Source organism: Monodelphis domestica, chromosome 1 (assembly GCF_027887165.1).
Source record: "Monodelphis domestica isolate mMonDom1 chromosome 1, mMonDom1.pri, whole genome shotgun sequence".
Classification (NCBI taxonomy): Eukaryota; Metazoa; Chordata; class Mammalia; order Didelphimorphia; family Didelphidae; genus Monodelphis; species Monodelphis domestica.
The window spans coordinates 648,590,048-648,610,786 of NC_077227.1; the positions used below are offsets into that span (position 1 = coordinate 648,590,048).

The window sequence follows — 20,739 nt, forward strand, 5'->3', positions numbered from 1 at the left end:
TATTACAGTGTACCATCTATATTGCGTAGCAACAGATTTCGCAGAGATGCAAGAGCCTTGGAGGAAGATGAAGAAATGTGGTTCAATGAAGATGAAGAGGAAGAAGGTGAAGCAGTTGTGCCACCAGGTGAAAAATCCAAGCCAGAGGATGATTTTCCAGATAGCTATGAAAAGTTTATGGAAACTAAAAAAGGTATTCATTTGGGGCATTTTCTTTACTGTATTTTTAAATTATTTATATAGAAGTCATGAGATGATGTTGCCTTCTTCAAAGGATGAATTATATTTGTTCAAAATGCATGAGATGTTTTACACTAAAGATTTCAAGTAATACTTTTCCAGTCTTCCAAATCATGAATGAACTTGAACTATCTAATTTTCATACATACCTAGGAGTTTTTTCCAAGTATAAGTTGAGTTATTTCTTTCAAAAGATAGATTTTTAGTTTTGCATTCAACCACAATTAATAGCTTTGTCTTGATATTTGATACTTTGAAAGAGCAATGTTTGGCTTTCTGTTACATGATGTGAATTGCCTTAGATTTTCCTCTGCCCTGTAAATACCAGTTTAGATTTCCACTAAAGAATCTTAAGACCTGGAAGAGACAGGTGCAGCTAGGCAGCTCAGTGGATAGAGAGCCAAGGCTGGAGGTGTTTGGTCTTAGGTCCAAATATGACATCAGACATTTCCTTTCTTTGTGACCCTGGGCAAGTCACTTAACCCTGATTTCCTAGCCCTTACCATTCTTCTGCTCTGGAACTAATACCTAGTATTGATTCTAAGACAAAAAGTCAGGGCTAAAAAAAAAAATTATAAAGAACTGGTAGGAGAACTTATGGCAATTTAATTCATCTCTCTCCTTTTACAAACTGTGGTTCAGACAGAATTAAGCATATAATCCTAAAGAAGTTAGATTACTGAAGAGAAAATGGAATTTAACCCCCATCTCAATTCATTTCAACTAACATTTATTGTGTTCAAGAAACGGTACTTCAGATTGTAAGAATTCAAACAAGAAACAAAACATTTCCTTCCCCGAAGTAGCTCACAATGTAGAAGAAGGGGCTAAGATAAACATAGAAATAGCTATGATGCAGTTGATATAATATGAAGCAAGGAGAAGTCTGGAGTGATATGGAGGGGTTAGATTAGAAAAATAAAAGCGAATTTTTCCCCCTTAGACATGATGTGATTGGGAATTTGGATGTTTCTTTTAAGGGTGGTTCTTACTGACTTATTTTCCATTATTTCTATCTTAATGTAATGTAATTAGAAAAAAAAAAGACATTGATTTTGGAAACAAGGGAGACCTGAGTATAAGTCTAAGCCCTGACTTTAAACAAGGTATTCCCCTTCTTTTAGGCCTTAGTTTCCTTATCTTTTTTTCTAAGGTCTCAGTTTATTCTTCACTCACCACTGCCAAAGCTCTATCATTTCCCTGAGTCTAAGGGAAACAAATTTACTGGTATACTCAGACAAGAGTGTTGCTTCTTTGATTTGCTCCTCACATACTCAATTACAAACACTGGCCTACCATTCTATTCCCAAAAGACACTGCCATTATTGTCAAGATCAGGCTATAAGTGCCTTGATCATCTTCCAAATTAGGATTAGGATATTTTCATTTGTAAACATAAATTAAATAATTTAATTTAATTTAATAATTTAAATTAAATAAATTAATGTATATTCATGTTTTATCTTTGATTTAGCAAAAGAAAGTGAAGACAAAGAAAATCTTCCCAAAAGGTCATCCTCTGGTGGCTTCAAATTTACTTTCTCTCATTCTGCCAGTGCTGCTAATGGAGCAAATAGTACAAACAGTAAATCTGTAGCTGCTCAGACAACACCAGCAAGTTCTAATGGATCTTCTTCAAAAAATACAAACTTGACTACGTCAGTGACAGCCACTAAGGTAAGTAAATTGGGGGGAGGGATTATTTGTTTTAATTACAAAACAAAACATTACCCTTTTGATTAGAAGCTGTGGTGTGTCAGTTTTGATAATATATTCAAAATTGGCTAAAGTTTCTGTTATCTATTATCTTTATCTAATCACTAATTACAGATTTTAAGTTCAATAGCTGCTTTTATATTTTAAACAGAAGTGTTTGTGCCTGTGTTTTATTCTGCATTTATTATGTGCTACCACCTCAAATAGAATGTATTGAATATGATTTCAGAGATCTTATATGAATACAATATTATACTAAAATACAGAAATTCCTACCATGCTAAATGACCCAGTTTCCATACTTCCTGAATTCTTGTGTTAATTTTTTTCCCCTCTTTCATTGCAGTTATCTGACTTTTTAAAATTATTGTCTATGTCTATGACTCTCCTAATTTTCTGTTTTTAATCATGTTATAGATTTGTAAAGTAGCTATGGAGCCTATTTTTGTAAAATAAGTATTTTTGTAAAAAAAAAAATTTTTTGTAAAATGAGTCTCAATATATAGGGAGCTCTTCTTTGAGTAAAAGTACATGGGTTTTGCTATGTGAACCTTGTGACATCAAGACTTAAATTGAATTCAGATTTAATTTTTGCTTATGAATTGACAAAGTTAAGTTTTATATAGATGGGTGGGGTATATAAGTTGTTTGAACAGTAATACTTTTATTTCTACCTTAAGTCTTTGAGTTTTTACTAAGATTCTTATGATTTTTGTAGATGACATCAGTCATATCTGACAATGAGTTCATAACAGGAGCAGTAATTTTAATAGTAAACATGAGGCTCCTAAAGTTAACCATTATTGGTTGATAATTAAATGTTGACTTCATAAACTAGCCACAAACTTGGGGAGGGAAGTGATTGAGTATGATTAGCTTGTCTCTGGGACTTTTCCTTCATTTCACTTCACACTTCTTCCACTTGTCAGGCTTTCTTCTTCATCTACTCCCCCGCAAGAAAGATGCACAGATAAACAAAGCTGCATTTTGGTTCCAAATTTCTCAACATAACATAAATAACATCTTGTTATAGAAGCCTGATGTTTTTCATAATCTTTCACCATCTGCTAGATTTTAAAAACATACAAAGTAAGAGTCAGAAAACATCAGTTTCTCCTATGACAAAATTAGCATTGCTTATTTTTCTGGTGATGTTGATGTAAATGTTCTTCACAGGATTTTATTAGTCCCATTTATTAGACTATCAGTTTAGTATTCATTAATTTGACAATCATAAAATACCTACAGTATACCAGGGATATAAAAAGAAAAGCAGAAGAGTCTTTGCCCTTAAGGAACTTACATTCTGATGAGAAAGTTAACATAGAAGTAAAATATGTTTGGCTCAGATGCCAGGTAGTCTTTGTGAAAGGACTTGAAGAGGGTGTCTGGGAGGGAATCAGAAAGGCCAGAGACAGAAAGTGGTGCTTGGACTAAGTTCTGAAAGGAGCCAGGTAGTTATGTTGAGGTGAAAACGAGTCAGGATAGCATTCCAGGCATTGCAAAAGCATAGAAAATAGAGGTATTAACAGTTTTTAAAATTTGAAGAAATAATTTTTAGGAAACTTAAGAGTAGATCAGTTCTATTCTGTTTTTATATTGTTTCTAAGAGGGAACATGATATAATAGATACAGGGCCATTGACCATGTTATCTGAAAGACCTGGGTTTGAGGTCTGCTTCAAACACATAGCTAGGTGAAAATGGACAAATTACTTAATCTCTCATTACCCCCAGGCAGTTTTATGACAGTGTAAGTTACTGGTCTTCAACATTGGCACTTCTACTTTAGGAGATCCCAACACAGATAAATTAGTTTTAAAAAAAGGATTAGGGGGGAACAATAGATTAAATAGTTGAGCAGTAGATTTCTTTAACCGATAAAGTTTATAACTAAATCCAAAACCAATATTCCACAAGGATTAAACAGTCATTTCAATTAAATAGGTCTTTTTTGTAGGATAAAATTATAATTTTTGTAAACTACCTAATATTCGGGGTTTGGGGACAGTAAGGAAACTTAACATATGGCAGTTCATATTTTGTGAGTTTTCAGCTAGCATGTGATAATTTGATGGGTGAGAATTGATCTACAACATTTCATTCCTTTTAGTATTTAAATAAAGGGTTATTCATAGATGATCAGTTATTTCCCTTTCAGCTGTAAAAATTTGATTCTGTTATTCTATAAGGAGGATTAGAGAGTGGGGAAAGAACAACTGGGTGGCTTAGTGGATTGAGGGAGGCCCAGAGACAGAGGTCCTGGCTTCAGATCTGGCCTAAGATGCTTCCTGTGTATCCCTGGATGAATCACTTAACCCCAGTTGCCTAGTCCTTATTGCCCATCCACCTTGGAACTATCATTTTTTTATTGATTCTCAGACAGAAGATAGGATTTGTCTGTTTTTTAAAGACAGTAGGGAAACTCAGTGTTGCTCATCAGGGGATTTAGGTTCTAAACTGTGCCATTTTTTAGTGTCCTCTAACCACTCTGCGCTCGTCTTCTCATGTGTAAAAGGAGACCTAATCCCTTCCAATCCTTAAAATTATAAATACATTCCAGATCTTTACTAGTTGACCTATTGTTTTATTTGTCTGTTGTATAAAATGCCTACATTACATTCCCAGTCCAGTTTCTTGTTTTATTAGCAAATATTTTTCTCATCATCACTGTAACATTACCCACAAGACTGTCATTTGGCCTTCAGTTAACACTAACTGATAAAAATTAGATCTCATCACATTTAGATTGCTCTCCTTTTTGCACAGATGTGATAAACTGTAGTTTTGACTAGCTAGCTAAAATTTTAGATATTAAGTATACAGGAAAAAAGTTAATTTCTATAGAGTTGGTCCTCTCATTCTGAAAAAAAAAAGTATCAGTATACTTATATGTTCTAAATTAAGTTTTATTTTTCAACAGGGAAGTCTGGTTGGCCTAGTGGATTATCCAGATGATGAAGAAGAAGAAGAGGAGGAGGAGACCTCTCCAAGAAAAAGACCTCGCCTTGGCTCATAAAAACTTTGATGGGGAGGGGGAACCTCACTGCGGGTTATTACTAAATGCTGCAACTGTTCAGTGAGCTTAAAAGTCTGAATCAGAAAGCTTTCTCCCTTGAGCATATAAAATAATATACAAGGAGTAGCAAAAGACACTCAGTGTATCAACTAGAAGAGTTTAGTTCTGTAAACACCAGGCTTCCAATGAACTTTTCTCTTTCTAGTATTTAAGGAGTTTGCCTTTCAGGCTGTCAAAAAATGGTGGGTTAGTAGTAATCAGAACCTGGGTGACAGCTTCTCAGCAAAGAAAGTCTCAGGTTTGGGGAGGGATGTGGGAGGGGAGCAGGTCGGTAAAATTTTAATATTGCAGGGTTGCCCCAGGTATGTATCAGAACTAGAAACAATTGTGAAACTTCAGTTGCAAACCCAATAATGTTACTTTTGTAATGGTGCTGGCCATAGTGTTCTTTTATCAGTTGCCTCTTTTAAAACAATTTTTAGGAAAAAAGATTTAGCTAGCATAAAAAGTGAAGTTAAAATGTTGGGACCATTTCTTTCAAAATTTAACAGAAATTCAGCCTTTCAGGCTGTTGGGAGGAAGGCACACCCTGTGTTACCATGCATGTTTGAATTTTACACACCAGGAATTTCCAGTATGTATTTTGAAGAAAAGCAAGCTGACTTAAAAATGGACGGTTCTGTTAATCTAACATTTAAACCAGCACTTCCAGAAATCTTGATGCCAGGAATCAGTAGTTTCCCAAGAGAATGTTCTCCAGGAACTTGTTTGTGGCTAGAGCAGAGTCCTTTCAGCTGCACCAAAGTACAGTATCAAGTCACTTTGTGCTGTTAGTAAAGCTGTCTTTCTTTGCTAAGCAGCTGTCATACTGTCACATTCGCAACTTGTAAAGCACTAACACATACACACACACATACACACACAAAGGTTTTAAATAGTGCTGAACTAAGTGGCATTTAACATCAAGAAGCCATTTTGGACCAAGAAGTTGTTAGAAAAATCAGCATGCAGCACATGAACCTTTTCCTTAAGCAGGGGTAATACAAAAGCTGCTTTTTTTTGTTTGTTTGTTTTTTAAGAGTAAAAGCACATTCCATGTACACAAATGAATTGCAAAGATAATTGAGGCAAACAGTTGAAGTTTTATTTTCAAAGAGCAGCAAGTAATCTGTAAATATTTTAATGTTAGTTTGCCCATCTATGATCTGAGATCATGCTAAAGTGAAAAAAAATGTCCCCAAATTATAATTAATGTGTTATAAATGATAAAAGCTCAGAACTATGAAACCAGCTGCAATCCACCACATAGAGATCGCCCTTGTAATGTGTTATGGGTCCATTTTTCCTGGAATAGTTTAAACTGAAGCAGTTTCCCTGTTTTGGAGATTTTGTAGTTAATTTTAATTTTAGCTATTGTTTGGAAAAGATGGGCTGTCTGTGTAGATATGAAGTATAGTTTTTTCCATAAAACAGAATTTATTTTGTATTAAAAATACCACTGTACTTGTTTTACACCATTTGTATACATGTGGTGATATTAATGCTGAAATGTAAAATTCAGGAATTAAAATGTGACCCTGTAATTCCATAATTATTGCTTTTGTTTGGTTTGTTGTAAATGTAAGTTCACTCAGTTTTGAGATGGCCATTTTAGAGTACCATTAATAACCCAATAAAATTATTCATAATTTAATATATTATACATCACTAGGTCAAACAAAGCAAGAATTCTAAACTAGTGAGTTAAAGAATCTATTGTATTGTCAGCATTCTGATTACACTTTAGAGTGGGTGGGCCATGGGGGAAATAAAATCTGATGTCCCCATTGGGCTCCAGGCATCCTAGAATGGGGCTTCCCTCTCACTTACACAACTTAGGGAATCTGTCATGAAAGGTATCCTCTGTGTTATCAGGAAAGTGACAGGATGTAGGAGACTGAAGATAAGTATACTTGGAACATTAAGAGATTTCCCCATCAACTCTGGTCTAATAAACACCCTTTTCCCCCCTCTCAAAGTTAAACTATTTCCTTGTGAAATTCAAGGGAAAACAAGTATGAAATGTGCTTTTTTCCCTCTTGAGGCTGAAAATGTGACCTGTCCAGTATGAATCAAATTCTGGTACTAAGCGCTAACCTGACATCTCACAATTCTAACTTTTCTTTTCTAAATAACTGCCATGAGCTTTAAAGAACATTTGCATCACCACAGGAGCCTTTATAGCAAAAATGTGAATGTTTAATGAATTACTGTATTATGGGTTTAGTATTAGAAAAATGATTACATCATGAGATTCAAATGACTTTTTAAAATCTGTTGGAAGCCGGAAATACAAAGCTTCTACTCAGTTACCATGTCTAGAGCCACCAAACTCAGGCAGACTTAAATTTCTACCCCCCTCCATTTGTACCCTCACTCAGTGGAACAAGTGAAAGCCCACATTTGAATGCCTGGGGCCCTTGTAGATTTTTTAAAGTTACATCTGCCAACATGTATTGGTTATAAATACTATTTTAATAAAAAGTTACATGAAATTGATTTGTGTGTTTTAATCACTAGTTTTTCCCTAATTTATTAATAGCTAGTGATGAAAAATAATAGGCATGTTATTGATTAATGTGGGTAAATAAATTAAAGCAGTTGAGCACTAATTTGGCACCCATTTCTGATAAGTTTTTTAATGCCCATAACAAGGGGTATACCTATTATGGTATCGATTCCCAGTTATCTGAGTTCCAGATAATCCTCTAGTATAGAAACTGAGGATGTTTACAAATGTTCCTTATCCACTTGCCTCCAATAGGCTCAACTGGCTCCAAGCAAGCAAGCTGCAGAATTCTAAGGATATAGGAAGCACTTTCTAACATTCTAAACAATGGCAGAATTCCCTAAACCAAATGAATCTGCTATTAACTGTCATCTATGATAATCCCTGTTCATTAATGTGTCTGATGAACTGTAGTGCAGCTTTTAAACCTGCAACATTGCACCAATCCATACTTCTATAAATAGAAAAGTACTTAAACTTGTAGCTATTCTATCACTTTCTTCATTGCAAAGATAACTTTTCCATAAATTTTATACTTGTTTTCACTATAATCTTGGCATTGCTATTTTGTTTAACTTTTATAAAATTGTATGAATAGCATTTTTTAAGATAAAGACATTACACAGAAATAACTTAGTGCTTTTTGATAGTACAAGAGGTATGTGAATAAAGCTTTAAGTATTTTGGCACTTTTCATTGTAATTAAGTCAAACAAGCTTAGTTTTAAGGATTTAATAATTTATTTTAAAGAAATTCAAACTTCTATGTTATACTAAATTAAGTTTCTTAAAATTATCACTTATTAATAACTTCTTCTTTAAGCTTTTCTGCAATCAATCTCCTCTTTAGTAATGTTTGCTTCTCTTCTGCTGTCATTTCTGGCTTCTCTGCAATTTCCTAAACCAATAAACAAAAATAGAATGCAATTTAAAGTATTAAAACATAGGGTTTGGGTTTCTTATGTAAAACGAGGCTGGATAAAGTTCCCCCCTGTAGCATTCATGTTCTGTGATTAGTTTTCTGAAGATGGAACATGGCTTCTAATTACAAAAGTAAAAGGGGAGAGGGGGGGCAACTGGGTAGCTCAGTGGATTGAGAGTCAGGCCTAGACATTGGAGGTCTTGGATTCAAATCTGGCCTCAGACATTTCCCAGCTGTGATCCTGGGCAAGTCACTTAAATCCCCTTGCCTAGCCCTTACCACTCTTCTGCCTTAGAACCAATACACAGTAAGGGTTTTTATTTAAAATAAAAAAAAAAACACACACACACACACAAAAGTAAAAAGGAGAGTTGCCATATTTAAAGTGTTGTTTTCGTTTTTGCAAAATAAAAGTTTACATTCATCTGTTTCTTTAAAGTTACACATGATTTCCCAAAAGTCAGTGCAGTTTTAAAGCTTTGGAAGGTTTAACACTACACTAGGACTTTTGGAACATCACTCACACACATGAGATTTATAGCACAACTAGGTGAGATCAGTACAAATATGATCCCCATTTTAAAAGAAAACAACCTGCTAGAAGTCTGAGGACTAAATCTAGATGGGATCTATCAGCATTATACCAGACTGCCTCGTGCCTATTTAAGACCATTTGTAGATGTGTAAACTAGGCCTTTTTTAATATATCAAAGGAAACTGAGGCCCAAGAAAGGTTAAGTGAAATTGCCCAAAGGAGTGCAGGTTCAAAGTGGTAAAATCAGGCTAGAAACTTAGAGCACACGGGTCTCCAAATTCAAATGCTTTCTCCCTGCACCACAGAAAGGTTACCTCCTCAGCAGATTTTCCTTTCTGCTGCTCTAAAGTGTGTATTTGTTTGATCCGAGGGTCCTTTTTCATAGACATCAGTTTATCCCTCTTCTGCTTTAGATAGTCCTCTCGTTGCCGAAGCTGTTCTCTTCCAAGTCCTGATAAATTCTTGGAAAAAATAAAGAAAATGTCATATTAAAGAAATTAATGTTTGGGTTTTATGCAAGATGGATACCCACAAATGCTTTAATGATTTAACCTACACAAATTCAGATTCAATTTTTTTTAAAGCTCTTATCACTTCCGTGTGTGTGTGCATACATGTGTGCACACACACACACATATAGTAAATACAGGATGTCTTATGCCTCAAACTACTTAAAATACATATGTATATGTATGCTTATACATTCATATGAGAAATTATGTTTCAGTCATATACTAGGAAAACTCATTGGAACTAGCAATTTGAAAAATAAACAGAGAAGGGAATAAGTAATATTAGAAAGGGATACAGTTTATTAAAAGACAGGAAATTGTGTATTTAAGTTACTGGCAAAGTTGTTTCTTAGTTCTTTATTGCTAGTGATAATTTCCTAAGAAATGGCAGCTACATAAAGTGCTGGGTCTAGAGTCAAGAAAACCCAAGTTCAAATCTAGTCTCAATCACTCACTAGCTATGTGACCCAGGACAAGTCACTTAGTGCCCCCTCAGTTTCCTCATCTGTAAAATGAAGCTAACAGTATTCTTAAAATAGTTGTGAGGACTACATGAGATAATAATGGTAAAGAGTTTAGCACAGTCTCTGGCACATAGTAAGCACTATATAAACATTAGCCACGATTATATTATTATTATTACTTACTGATAATGGTCCTCCTTCTTTGATCGCCTGTTCCAAACTAGCTGTCACAGTGTCTCCCTTCATTTTGGGAGAGGAGGTTTCAGGTGATATTTCCAAATTTCTTCTTGAAGTTTGTAGTGATCTCCCAGGAAAATGAGCTTTTCCCTCTGGGCAGGAATTTGGTAAAGAAACAAATTAGATCATTATAAAAATATCAAGAGGAAGAGTAACATAAAGAAGAGGCCACCCGCCTTGGCATCCAGAAGACCTTAGCTCAAGTTCTGCCTCTGACAAATGCTGTGCTGTGTGACCCTGGGCATCGCTCTTAACCTCAGTGCTCTAGGAAGCCTAACAATAAGAGTTGAAGAGAAGATGCTGATCTGAACTGGCAGAGAGAATTGTTTCAACTCCAAGTTCCCTAAATCAGTGAAATCAAAGGTCAGAACGAAAGGAGGCCCACCATGTAAATAGATAATAAAGAAAATAGGATAACTGCAAAAATTATCCTTCACTCCTCCATCCACCACTTTTAGAAACTTAAAAATGTGTTTGTGCTGGTACCATTTTTATAATGAGCATCCCTTATTGAGTACATATATTACTAGTTTCCAAAGAATCCGTTATATAGAAAGACTAAGGACTAATACTTAGCTAAAGAGAAGTTGACATACTAAAGATAACACAGCCAAGGTGCCAGAGGAGCCAGTTTAGGGGATACCAGGCAAGAGTAATACAGAAAGGCAGAGCGCCTCCAGGAGGCCCAAGGTAGGAGAGGGATAACCTTTTAAAATTTTAGTTCCTGATTTACCTCTTCATCCTACACTGAGAAAGCAAGAAAAAGACATGAAGAGTTGAGCAAAAACAAATTCCCACTGCCATGTCCACCTCTACCTGGAGGTGGATAGCACAAATAGCATAAGTCCTCTGGAACTGTAGTTCTTGGGAAGGGGATGGAAGGGAGAATGAGATGTGACTTTGTAGAATGGGAGGTTCTATTATCCAGGGGGAAAATGCTGGCAAATCCAGCAGGATTCCTAACCTGCACCTGTATTTATTTAAGGCTAGTTTCTAAGACAATTACCTTCCTGCAAAAAGTTCTTGACCCAAAACTTCAGTGCCAGAAAGTACAAGCATACCTCAAAAATATTGCAGGTTCAGTTCCAGATCACCACTATAAAGTAGACATTGCAATAAAATGAGTCATGAAATTTTTGGTTTCTCAGTGCATATAAAAATTATTTTTACAATGTAATCTTCATGTGTGCAATAAAAGTTCTAAAAAAACACATACATGCCTTAATTTTAAAATATAGCTAAAAAACCATTTGATGGTAGAGGGTCTTGCTTTAATGTTGATGGCTGCTGACTGATCAGGGTGCTGGTTGCTGAAACCTGGGGTAGTTGTGGCAATTTCTTTGCCACATCAATTGACTTTTCTTTTCACTTGAACACTTAGAAGACATTGCAGGTTTACCAACTGGCCCAATTTTAATACTGTGTCTCAGGTAATTGGCCCAAGGAGAGGAAGACAGACAGGAATGACCAGTCAGTGGAGCAGTCAAAACACAACATTTATTAAGTTCACCATCTTATGTGGACATGATTAATGGTGCCTAAAAACAATGAGAATAGTAAAATCAAAGATCACTGGTCACAGATCACCATAACAGTATAATAAAAAAAAAGTTTGAAATACTGCAAGAATTACTAAAATGTGACACACAGATCCAGGGTGAGCTGTTGAGGAAAATGGCGCCAATAGTCTTGCTTGACAAAAAGTTGCCACAAACTTTCAGTGTGTAAAAAACACAATAAAACCAAGTGCAATAAAACAAACTATGCCTGTATGTATATAAGCTTCTCTATTGAGAAGCAACTTTGGTTTCATATTGGTCCTTTTAGAGAACTCAAAAAAGTTTGGGAAGGAACTCAATGGAGCAGGCAAATGTTTGGGATCCAAAGTCCAAGTGTTTATACTTTAAGCAGAAAGCAAAAAGCATAGAGGCATTATGGAGTGTCAGCACCTTGCTGAAATGTGATTCTCTGAGGTGTGATATATCAGAACAGTACCTTAAACCACCACAGAAGTAGTCAAATTGAAAGATGAGATATCTTAAGGAGAACAGGATTTGCCTAGGAGCAGGGGGAAAAGCAAACTTGTACCTCTGAAAGCATTTGCTTGGGCAGAAATATACAGACATGGCAATTGGTTATTGTGGTCCTACTTAGTTCAAGAGATAAGAAAAAACTAAAGAAGCATGCATGTAGAGTAGAAAAAAAGAACTAATTTGGGTAAAATACCATTTTGACAAATTAAATCTCAACAGCTAAATAAAGAGGGATCCTGGAATGTGAAGGAAATAATGGCTAACATTTACATAGTACTCCAAAAATAGATTCTCTCATTTTATTCTCACAACAATCCTGTGAGACAGGTACTATTATCATCCCCATTTTACAGATGAAATTGAGGTTGAAATAGGATTAAGTGACCTTTCCAATGTCACATAGCCAGGGTCTGAGGTAAGATCTGAATTCAGATCTTCCTGAGTCCAATACTATTCCACTGTACCAAATACTGGAATTTTTTTATATTTTCAGTCCTTAAAGCTAGACAGACATATTTGAACAGTTAAAAACATATGAAAATTATTAAAATAAATTGCAATTTTGAGGTACCCAAGAATCTCAGGAAAAGAAAAGAGCCTCACTGATATGTATACTCTAATATACAGGTGTGAAGAAACTTGCAGAAATTTTCCAACAGAGATTTAGAAAAGTTGGATAAGTTGTTTTAACCTCCCATTATGGCTATGTTAAGTGTGTTCAGAATGGGGAGAGGGGGAGATGTGTCCTAGACAAATGTGCCTCTCAATCCATTTAAGTAAGTACATATTGACTTATTAGGGATTGATTTGGTTTAGAAAAAAAGCATTGTATCTTTCTCTAGAAGTTTCAAAGTGCAAGAGAACTCAGATTCATAATCTGTATTAGCTTTGAATTTTATGTGTAAGGAAGATATTTTTTTCATATATATGTTATTATAAGGTATTATAATTTTTCATGAAAAAAAAGCTCCATCACTAAATTCCTGCCAGCTGTAACACAAAGCAAGTAGAAAAAAAAACTGCCTACATATATTTCAAATAGATATTCAATGAATTAGAAATTAGAGACACCTTACACCTAGCAGATTGGCTAACATGACAGCTATGGAAAGTAATGAATGCTGGAGGGGATGTGGCAAAGTAGGGACACTAATTCATTGCTGGTGGAGTTGTGAATTGATCCAGCCATTCTGGAGGGCAATTTGGAACTATGCCCAAAGGGTGATAAAAGACTGTCTGCCCTTTGATCCAGCTATAGCAATGCTGGGTTTGTACCCCAAAGAGATAATAAGAAAAAAGACTTGTACAAGAATATTCATAGCTGGGCTCTTTGTGGTGGCCAAAAATTGGAAAACGAGGGGATGCCCGTCAATTGGGGAATGGCTGAACAAATTGTGGTATATGTTGGTGATGGAATACTATTGCACAAAAAGGAATAATAAAGTAGAGGAATTCCATGGAGACTAGAACAACCTCCAGGAAGTGATGCAGAGCGAGAGGAGCAGAACCAGGAAATCATTATACACAGAGACTGATACATTGTGGTACAATCAAAGGTAATGGACTTCTCCATTAGTGGCAATGCAATGTCCCTGAACAATATGCAGGGATCTAAAAAACACTATCCACAAGCAGAGGATAAACTGTGGGAGTAAAAACAACGAGGAAAAGCAACTGCCGGACTACAGGGGTGGAGGTGACAGGACTGAGGAGAGACTCTAAATGAACACTAATGCAAATACTAACAACATGGAAATGAGTTAGAAACAGGAACACATGTGATAACCAGTGGAATCGTGCGTCAGCTATGGGAGAGGGAAGGGTAGTGGGAGGGGGTGGGGGGGAAGAAAATGATCTTTGTTTCCAGTGAATAATGTTTGGAAATGACCAAATAAAATAATGTTAAATTGAAGAAAAAAAAAAGATCCTAAATGCTTTTAGGGTAAGAGCCTTGAGGTTAGGGAACAGGACAGTATTTTCATCTGATTGCATTAATCATCAAAATTTGTTCAATTGTCTATCTAGTTCATTTTCCAATAAACAGGATCTGTTCAAGAAAAAAAAATTTAGAGAAATGTTTTTAGAGCATAAAGCTTATTGAGTCAAGTAGGAATAATTCCTGAGACATTTATTTTGGGACCAAGTAGAAAATAAGATAGTACAGAAGACAGCAATAGAGGAAGAAGGTCACAAAAGATAGTCAAGGGAGGGTAGTCTGTTCCTCTGGCCCCAGTTTTGATATGCCTCTAGAGGGCAAAGTTCCATTTACCCAATGCTAGTACTGTCTGCTGGCTAATACAGGATACATTTGGATTCCTAAATTAATTGTGTCAAGGCCCAAGTAAAGAGAATAAATCTATGGATCAGAATGAGTTAGTTTTTGCAAACATAACTTCTTTCTCTACAAAGGTACATGAGATCTTAAAATTTTGTTATCAAGATCACTTGGTAAGGTACTTTCAAAACTTCATTATTTTCAACTGCTTGATCACATGGTTTTATGGGGATATGATTGGGGATGTAGACTCTAAAAGATCACCCTAGTACAATTATCAATAATATGGAAATAGGTCTTGATCAATGACATATGTAAAACCCAGTGGAGTTGCACATTGACTACGGGAGGGGGGTGGAAAGTGGAGAGGGAAAGAAATGAATCATGTAACCATTGAAAATTTTTCTTAATCTAATAAAATCTTTTCAAAATAAAAAAAAAATTCATTATTTTGCTAGATAAGGATTTGGTGGATTAAATTTGGATGCTGATGGGATGGAAACTGAGTTCTAACATGATCTAAAAGATTTTGTTATTTTGAGAATTCAAATCAGTAATAAAAACATAATGGATTATTACAATTGAAAGGAAAAGTTAACCACATATGCTGAAGTAGTACACAATTTGATGTTATTCTTAATGGTGTGTTTCTGAGTGATAAATGAGACTCCAAGATTGTAGCATCTAGTAATGTGAATACTTACAACTATAATGTAATGGAATTTTCTGAAAGGATGAATGGAGGACATTTACAAAGGTCACCCTAGAGTGAAAGGTGTGGGAGAATTGCTCCTTACAGATAGATTATCTATCAACATACTGGTTGGACCAAACCAGAGACAAGTAGAAGAAACTATTTGATAGACTAAAGCAAAATGTGTTTTCAAATAATATGTGAATGAGTTCTTTTTCAAGTAACAAGTGTTAAGAGTCTGCCAAGCTATTTTTGACCCAGTAGGACCTGTGTTGTTCAATACTGAAACAACAGTCTCAAAGGTACAAAGACTTCAGAGAGAGGGTATAGAAATGGAAAAATAGGTGAAAATATGGGACAATGCTAAGGAGAATATTATTATAATTGGCAGAACTATTCAAACATTATCATCGATCCTCTCTGACCAAGATTAAAATATTGCCACAAAATAAATACAAAAGTGAAAGAACCAACAAGGACACAGAGTGAAACAACTTTCAAGAAAAGAAAAATCCAAAAGGTAGATCATCTGGGGCACTGAAGTGAGCAGAGCCAGCAAGAGACTGTAGCAAGGAGGAAAGAGCAAGCCGCCGCCACCACCCCCTAACATCTGCTGTCCCAGATTCAGAACCTAAACCAAGCCAACATTCAGACCCTGAGATCCTGCCTGGGCAAATAGTGATACAAGCCAGTCCACACCCCTTGAAATTTCAAACCTTTGGAGAAGTACAGTGTCCCAGCCCAGGGCAATCTGGGCTGAAGTGGACTGATCTATGTGGGCCCAGATTGAAGCCAGAATTTCCAGCCTGGGCTTGAGATAAGGTACAGTTTGGGGTGGCTGATATTACTAAGTACTGATCTTTCTGCCTGAAGCTCAGGGCAGAGCTCTAAGACAGGCCAATCAAGGGGGTAACAGATTGAATCAAGTACACAGCAAGACCAAAAACTTGAGCCTAATCCTGGGGCTAGAATTCAATCAGCCCCTGACCTGATCAAGGTCAGAGTGAGATCCAAAGCTTAACCCTATGCCTGAGGCAAGTCCAAACATGATCATCATCTAGAAAGTCTGCCCAATGGATAGGAAAAATTGGAGGGATTATCCCTACAAATATATTGACAGATTGGGGGTAGACTTTCAACTCAAAATTGCCCTTCACTCATGACATTGCTCTGGTTAAAAAATGTTGCCAGGAAAAAAAAATGTTGCCAGGATTTCTGGGAGTCAAGATGGTGGCTTGGAAGCAAGTCATGTTCTCTGTCAAAACCCTTCCACACCAATCAAAAACAAGGTGCTTCAAGGAGAACACAAAACCAAATCCAACAAAAGAACAGAGCCAGGGGACCCTCCTGCTCAATTCAACTTAAAAGGTATAGAAGGAAGACTGAATTCTTGGGTTCAAGGAAAAGAAAGAAGGAAGGTTCCAGCACCCTTGCCTACTGTGCTGAGACTCTAGCAGTTGCTGGGATCTTGGGGTGAGGGCTCAAGCCTGGAGGGAGTACCTTGCTACCACAGCTACTTGAGGCTCAAGGCTCTGACCCCAACTGGCAGGAAGGCAGCTGGAGGAGAGGGCAGAGAGGAGGACAGCCTGGTCACAGCCTTAAGCCACCACTGAGCCTCTACCTCTGGAGATTTTGACCTCAGGATACATCCAGCTCCGCAGATCACTTAGGCTGGCTTAATCCCATCTGTCAATTAGTGTAGATAAGAAGCCTTTAGAGGGCAGAGAAGCTCAATCTCCAACACCCCTCCCCCAACTATTGCACTGAGACCCATGGTAAGAATATGGCTGACTGGAATCCCAGGGCAAAGGCTGCAACTGTGACAGAGTACCTTGATACCACCATAGGAAGCTCAGGGCTCTGACCAGTCAGGCGGCAGGGAGGCAGCTGGCAAAAAGGAAGAGAGGAGAACAAAGGTAACTAACTTCAGCCTCCATACCTTCACCTTCTGCTTTTGCTGGCAGCTGGGGAAGATCTGGCCTCAGGGCTCATTAATACAACAGGCCAGCTCCATCAGCCTAATCCAGTTAATCAGCAGGACAGAGAAGAAGCCCCTTCAGGACAGAATAGCCCAAACCCACAGATCCAGCAAATAGAGGAGCTAGAATACAGTCACTGACAGATGGGAAAAAAGAAAAAATATGAGTAAACAACAGAAAAAGAAAAAAGAAATTACAATCAGCAGCTTCTGTCCAGGTAATGAACAAAGAACAAATGTAACAGAGGAAGACCAAGGAACACTAAGCAAAAACTCAGGAACTCCAGCAGATTGGACACAGGCTTTTAAAGAACTCGAAAAATCAATTAAGAGAGGGTCAAGACAATTGGGAAAAGAACTTAAAAAGCAAAGTAAGTCATCTGGAAACTGAGGCACATGAACTAAAACAAGAAAATGTCTTGAAAGCCAGAATTAACAAGCTTTAAAATGAGGCAAAGAAAGTGAAAGATGACCTACAAGGAAAAACAGTCCAAAAAGAAAAGGATGATCAAAAAGTCAGGGATGAAATTTAGTCTTTAAAAATTAGAATCCAACAACTAGAAGCAAATGACTTCACAAGGCAGCAAGAGTCTATAAAACAAAATCAAAAGAATGAAAAAATTGAGGAAAATATGGAACATCTCATTGATAAAACTACAGATCTGGAAAACAGATCCAGGAGAGACAACATAAGAATTATTGGACTACCAGAAAATCATGACAAAAGAAAAAGCCTGGACATCATTCTACAGGAAATTATCCAAGAAAACTGCCCTGACATTCTTGAACAAGAAGGTAAAGAGGAGTTTGAAAGAATCCACACATCACCTCCTACATTTATTCCCCAATTGACAATGCCCAGGAATGTTATAGCCAAGTTCAAGAACTTCCAGATGAAGGAAAAGATACTCCAAACTGCTAAAAAGAAAAAATTCAGATATTATGGAGCCACGGTTAGGGTAATATAGGACCTGGGTACATTCACATTGAAGGACTAGAAGGCATGGAATATGATATTCCAAAAAGCAAGGGGACTGGGTCTATAACCAAGAATCAGCTACCCAGCAAAATTGACCATTTTCTCCCTGCAGGGGAAAGTATGGTCATTTAATAAAATAGAAGACTTCCAAGCATTCCTAAAGAAAAAAACCTGACTTAAACAGAAAATATGATGCCCAAATACAGAACTCAAGAGAATTGCCAAAATATAATTTAAGGGGGATTTTAAGGTACCCAGTAAGTTAAAATGATCTGTATTCCTATAAAAATATTACCATTAATTCCATGGAAGTGCCATAGACAATAAAGTCATATAGATTTATGGATGTGCAGCCAGAAGGACAGCTATCTGTACATTCCCAAAGAAAGGAAAACTAAACCTTTGATGGTTTACACAAGTTTACTGGGGGTGACCACTCCCAGGAAGAACAATTTTGCATAGTACATAAACTGTATTAGTAACCAAACTTAACAGAAGACTAAGAGAACTAGATTTTTCACTATTTGAAATCACCTCAAAGTGGTTCCATATTCCCAAATTCCTTTTGGCTCCTAGACAAGGTAGGTGGGTTAGGTCTAAACATAAGTGGACCAAAATAACTCAATAACTCAATTCCCCATACCCAAGATGGAAAGCAGTACCTATTGATGGCAATTCCTGAATCTATCAGATAAAGATGTAGGCATACTATTCAAACATTGGTGACTCCTTTGTTGGAAGTTGGAGGAAGAGTTCTCCATATCATCTAACTGGAAAAAGATGTGGCTTTCACTATAAAGTAGTGGAGGAACTTCAAAGATATTGCAAATCAACAAGCAATTTTATGAGTTCTCATCTGTACAGTCATCTAGAGAAGTTGGGAAACTACAGATGAGCTTCCCAAAGACAGCACATTCTGGAAGTAGAAAAAGTAAATGAATGTAAAACTGGCTCTTCTCTTTGGTCCAAGTAGAGCCTTGGCTCTGTCATGTGTTAGCCAGGAATAGGGGCTTATAGGTTGTAATGGCTGAACATATGACACTCCTGAAAATGGGCACTTCTTCCACCTCAAGTAGGAGAACTAGATAACTGATCCTTTTTTTTGGTACAAACAAAACAGATGAAGATCAATACAAAGTGGCCAGGAGACCTCATCCTAGTATGGACAAATGTTTACAAATACAATGGTATCTGAAATAAACTGGCTACCGTTGTTTTAAGAATATGATCTTGGGGGGGCATCTGGGTAGCTCAATGGATTGAGAGCCAGGTCTAGAGATGGGAGATCCTAAGTTCACATCTAGCCTCAGCCACTTCCCAGCTGTGTGACCCTGGACAAGTCACTTCAGCCCCATTTCCTAGCCCTTACCACTCTTCTGCCTTGGAGCCAATACACAGTATTCTAAGACAGAACTGTGCATTTACTGTGGATAACTGAGCTATGTTTGGAGATAAAATTTTCTGTAGCTACATTCAATGGTCAAATGAATCAACAGATACAGCACTCTCAGTAGATTGAGAGCCAGGCCTAGAGACGAGAGGTCCTGGGTTCAAATCTGGCCTCAGACACTTCCCAGCTGTGTGACCCTGGGCAAGTCACTTAACCCCCATTGCCTCGCCCTTACCCCTCTTCTGCCTTGGAGCCTATACACAGTATTGACTCCAAGACGGAAGATAAGGGTTATTAAAAAAAATAAAATTAAAATAAAAATTGAAGACATTTGCAGAGGCTAATGGCAAATGTCTTCTTCCCCCTTCTTCTCACATCAGTCATATACCTCCCCTTCACTTTCTTTTCCTCCACCCCTAACATGAAGTAGCCTTTTTCCTTGCTAAGTAAAACCCCTCTCTCTGCACAAGTAACCCCATTCTATCTGTCGTCTCTAGCCAATTGCCCCCTCTATTATCCCATTTCTCTCTATGGTCTTTAATCTCTCCTTGTTTACTGTCTACAAACATTTACATCTCTTCCCTCTTTAAAAAAATCCTCACCTGAGCCATCTACAATCAGTGCCTCCATTTCCTTTCTGCTAATTATCTTCTTAAATTTGACTTCACAATTCATCATTCAATGGAATTTTCTTTTTCCAAAACTATCAAAAATCTCTCAACTGCCAAATCTAATGTTGTTTTTTTTCTCAATCCTCCTCCTTCTTGACCACTCTGCAGCCTTTGATGCTTTCAATCACCCTTTTCTCTCTGCTACCCTATCTAGGTTTTCTGGCATGCATTCTCCTAATTGTCCTCCTATGTGTTTGACCATTCCATCTCAGGTTCCTTTGCTGGATCTTCACCCAGATCATACCATAAAAAATGGATGTCCCCCAAGGATCTATCCTAGGACTTCTCCCTCACTACTATTTCATCTGGTGATCTCATCAGCTCCTGTGGATAAATTATCATCTCTAGGCATCAAAATGATTCTAAAATTAATTTTTCCAGTCTCTCCCCAACTGGTTATAGGATATCTTGAATTAGATGTCTCATAAATATCTTAAGTTCCATATGTGTGAAACTCAACTCGTTATCTTATCCTCCCAAACCTTCCCCATTTCCTAACTTCCCAGTCACAGAAATGTGAATGATACC

General features: G+C 36.9%; 2 protein-coding genes across 3 annotated transcripts in view; one reads left to right on the forward strand and one right to left on the reverse strand.

The window, feature by feature from the left end:
- Nucleotides 1-6,565, forward strand: part of PPP4R3B (protein phosphatase 4 regulatory subunit 3B) — an 85,155-nt gene extending 78,590 nt beyond the window's left edge. The window contains exons 14-16 of one of the 2 annotated variants that reach the window (XM_007476808.3): nucleotides 30-193; nucleotides 1,715-1,917; nucleotides 4,879-6,565. In XM_007476808.3, coding sequence (XP_007476870.1) covers nucleotides 30-193; nucleotides 1,715-1,917; nucleotides 4,879-4,974 — 463 coding nt within the window. In that variant the 3' untranslated portion in view covers nucleotides 4,975-6,565. Of the gene's footprint in view, nucleotides 1-8; nucleotides 194-1,714; nucleotides 1,918-4,878 lie in introns of both variants that reach the window. The other variant, XM_001375122.4, reaches the window with a different exon arrangement.
- Nucleotides 6,566-8,243: 1,678 nt separating this feature from the next.
- Nucleotides 8,244-20,739, reverse strand: part of CFAP36 (cilia and flagella associated protein 36) — a 37,084-nt gene continuing 24,588 nt past the window's right edge. Inside the window, exons 8-10 of the mRNA XM_007476809.3 lie at nucleotides 10,138-10,283; nucleotides 9,293-9,439; nucleotides 8,244-8,419 (exon numbers count right to left, since the gene is read on the reverse strand). Of these exons, the coding sequence (XP_007476871.1) occupies nucleotides 8,318-8,419; nucleotides 9,293-9,439; nucleotides 10,138-10,283 (395 nt within the window). The 3' untranslated portion in view covers nucleotides 8,244-8,317. The remainder of the gene's footprint in view (nucleotides 8,420-9,292; nucleotides 9,440-10,137; nucleotides 10,284-20,739) is intronic.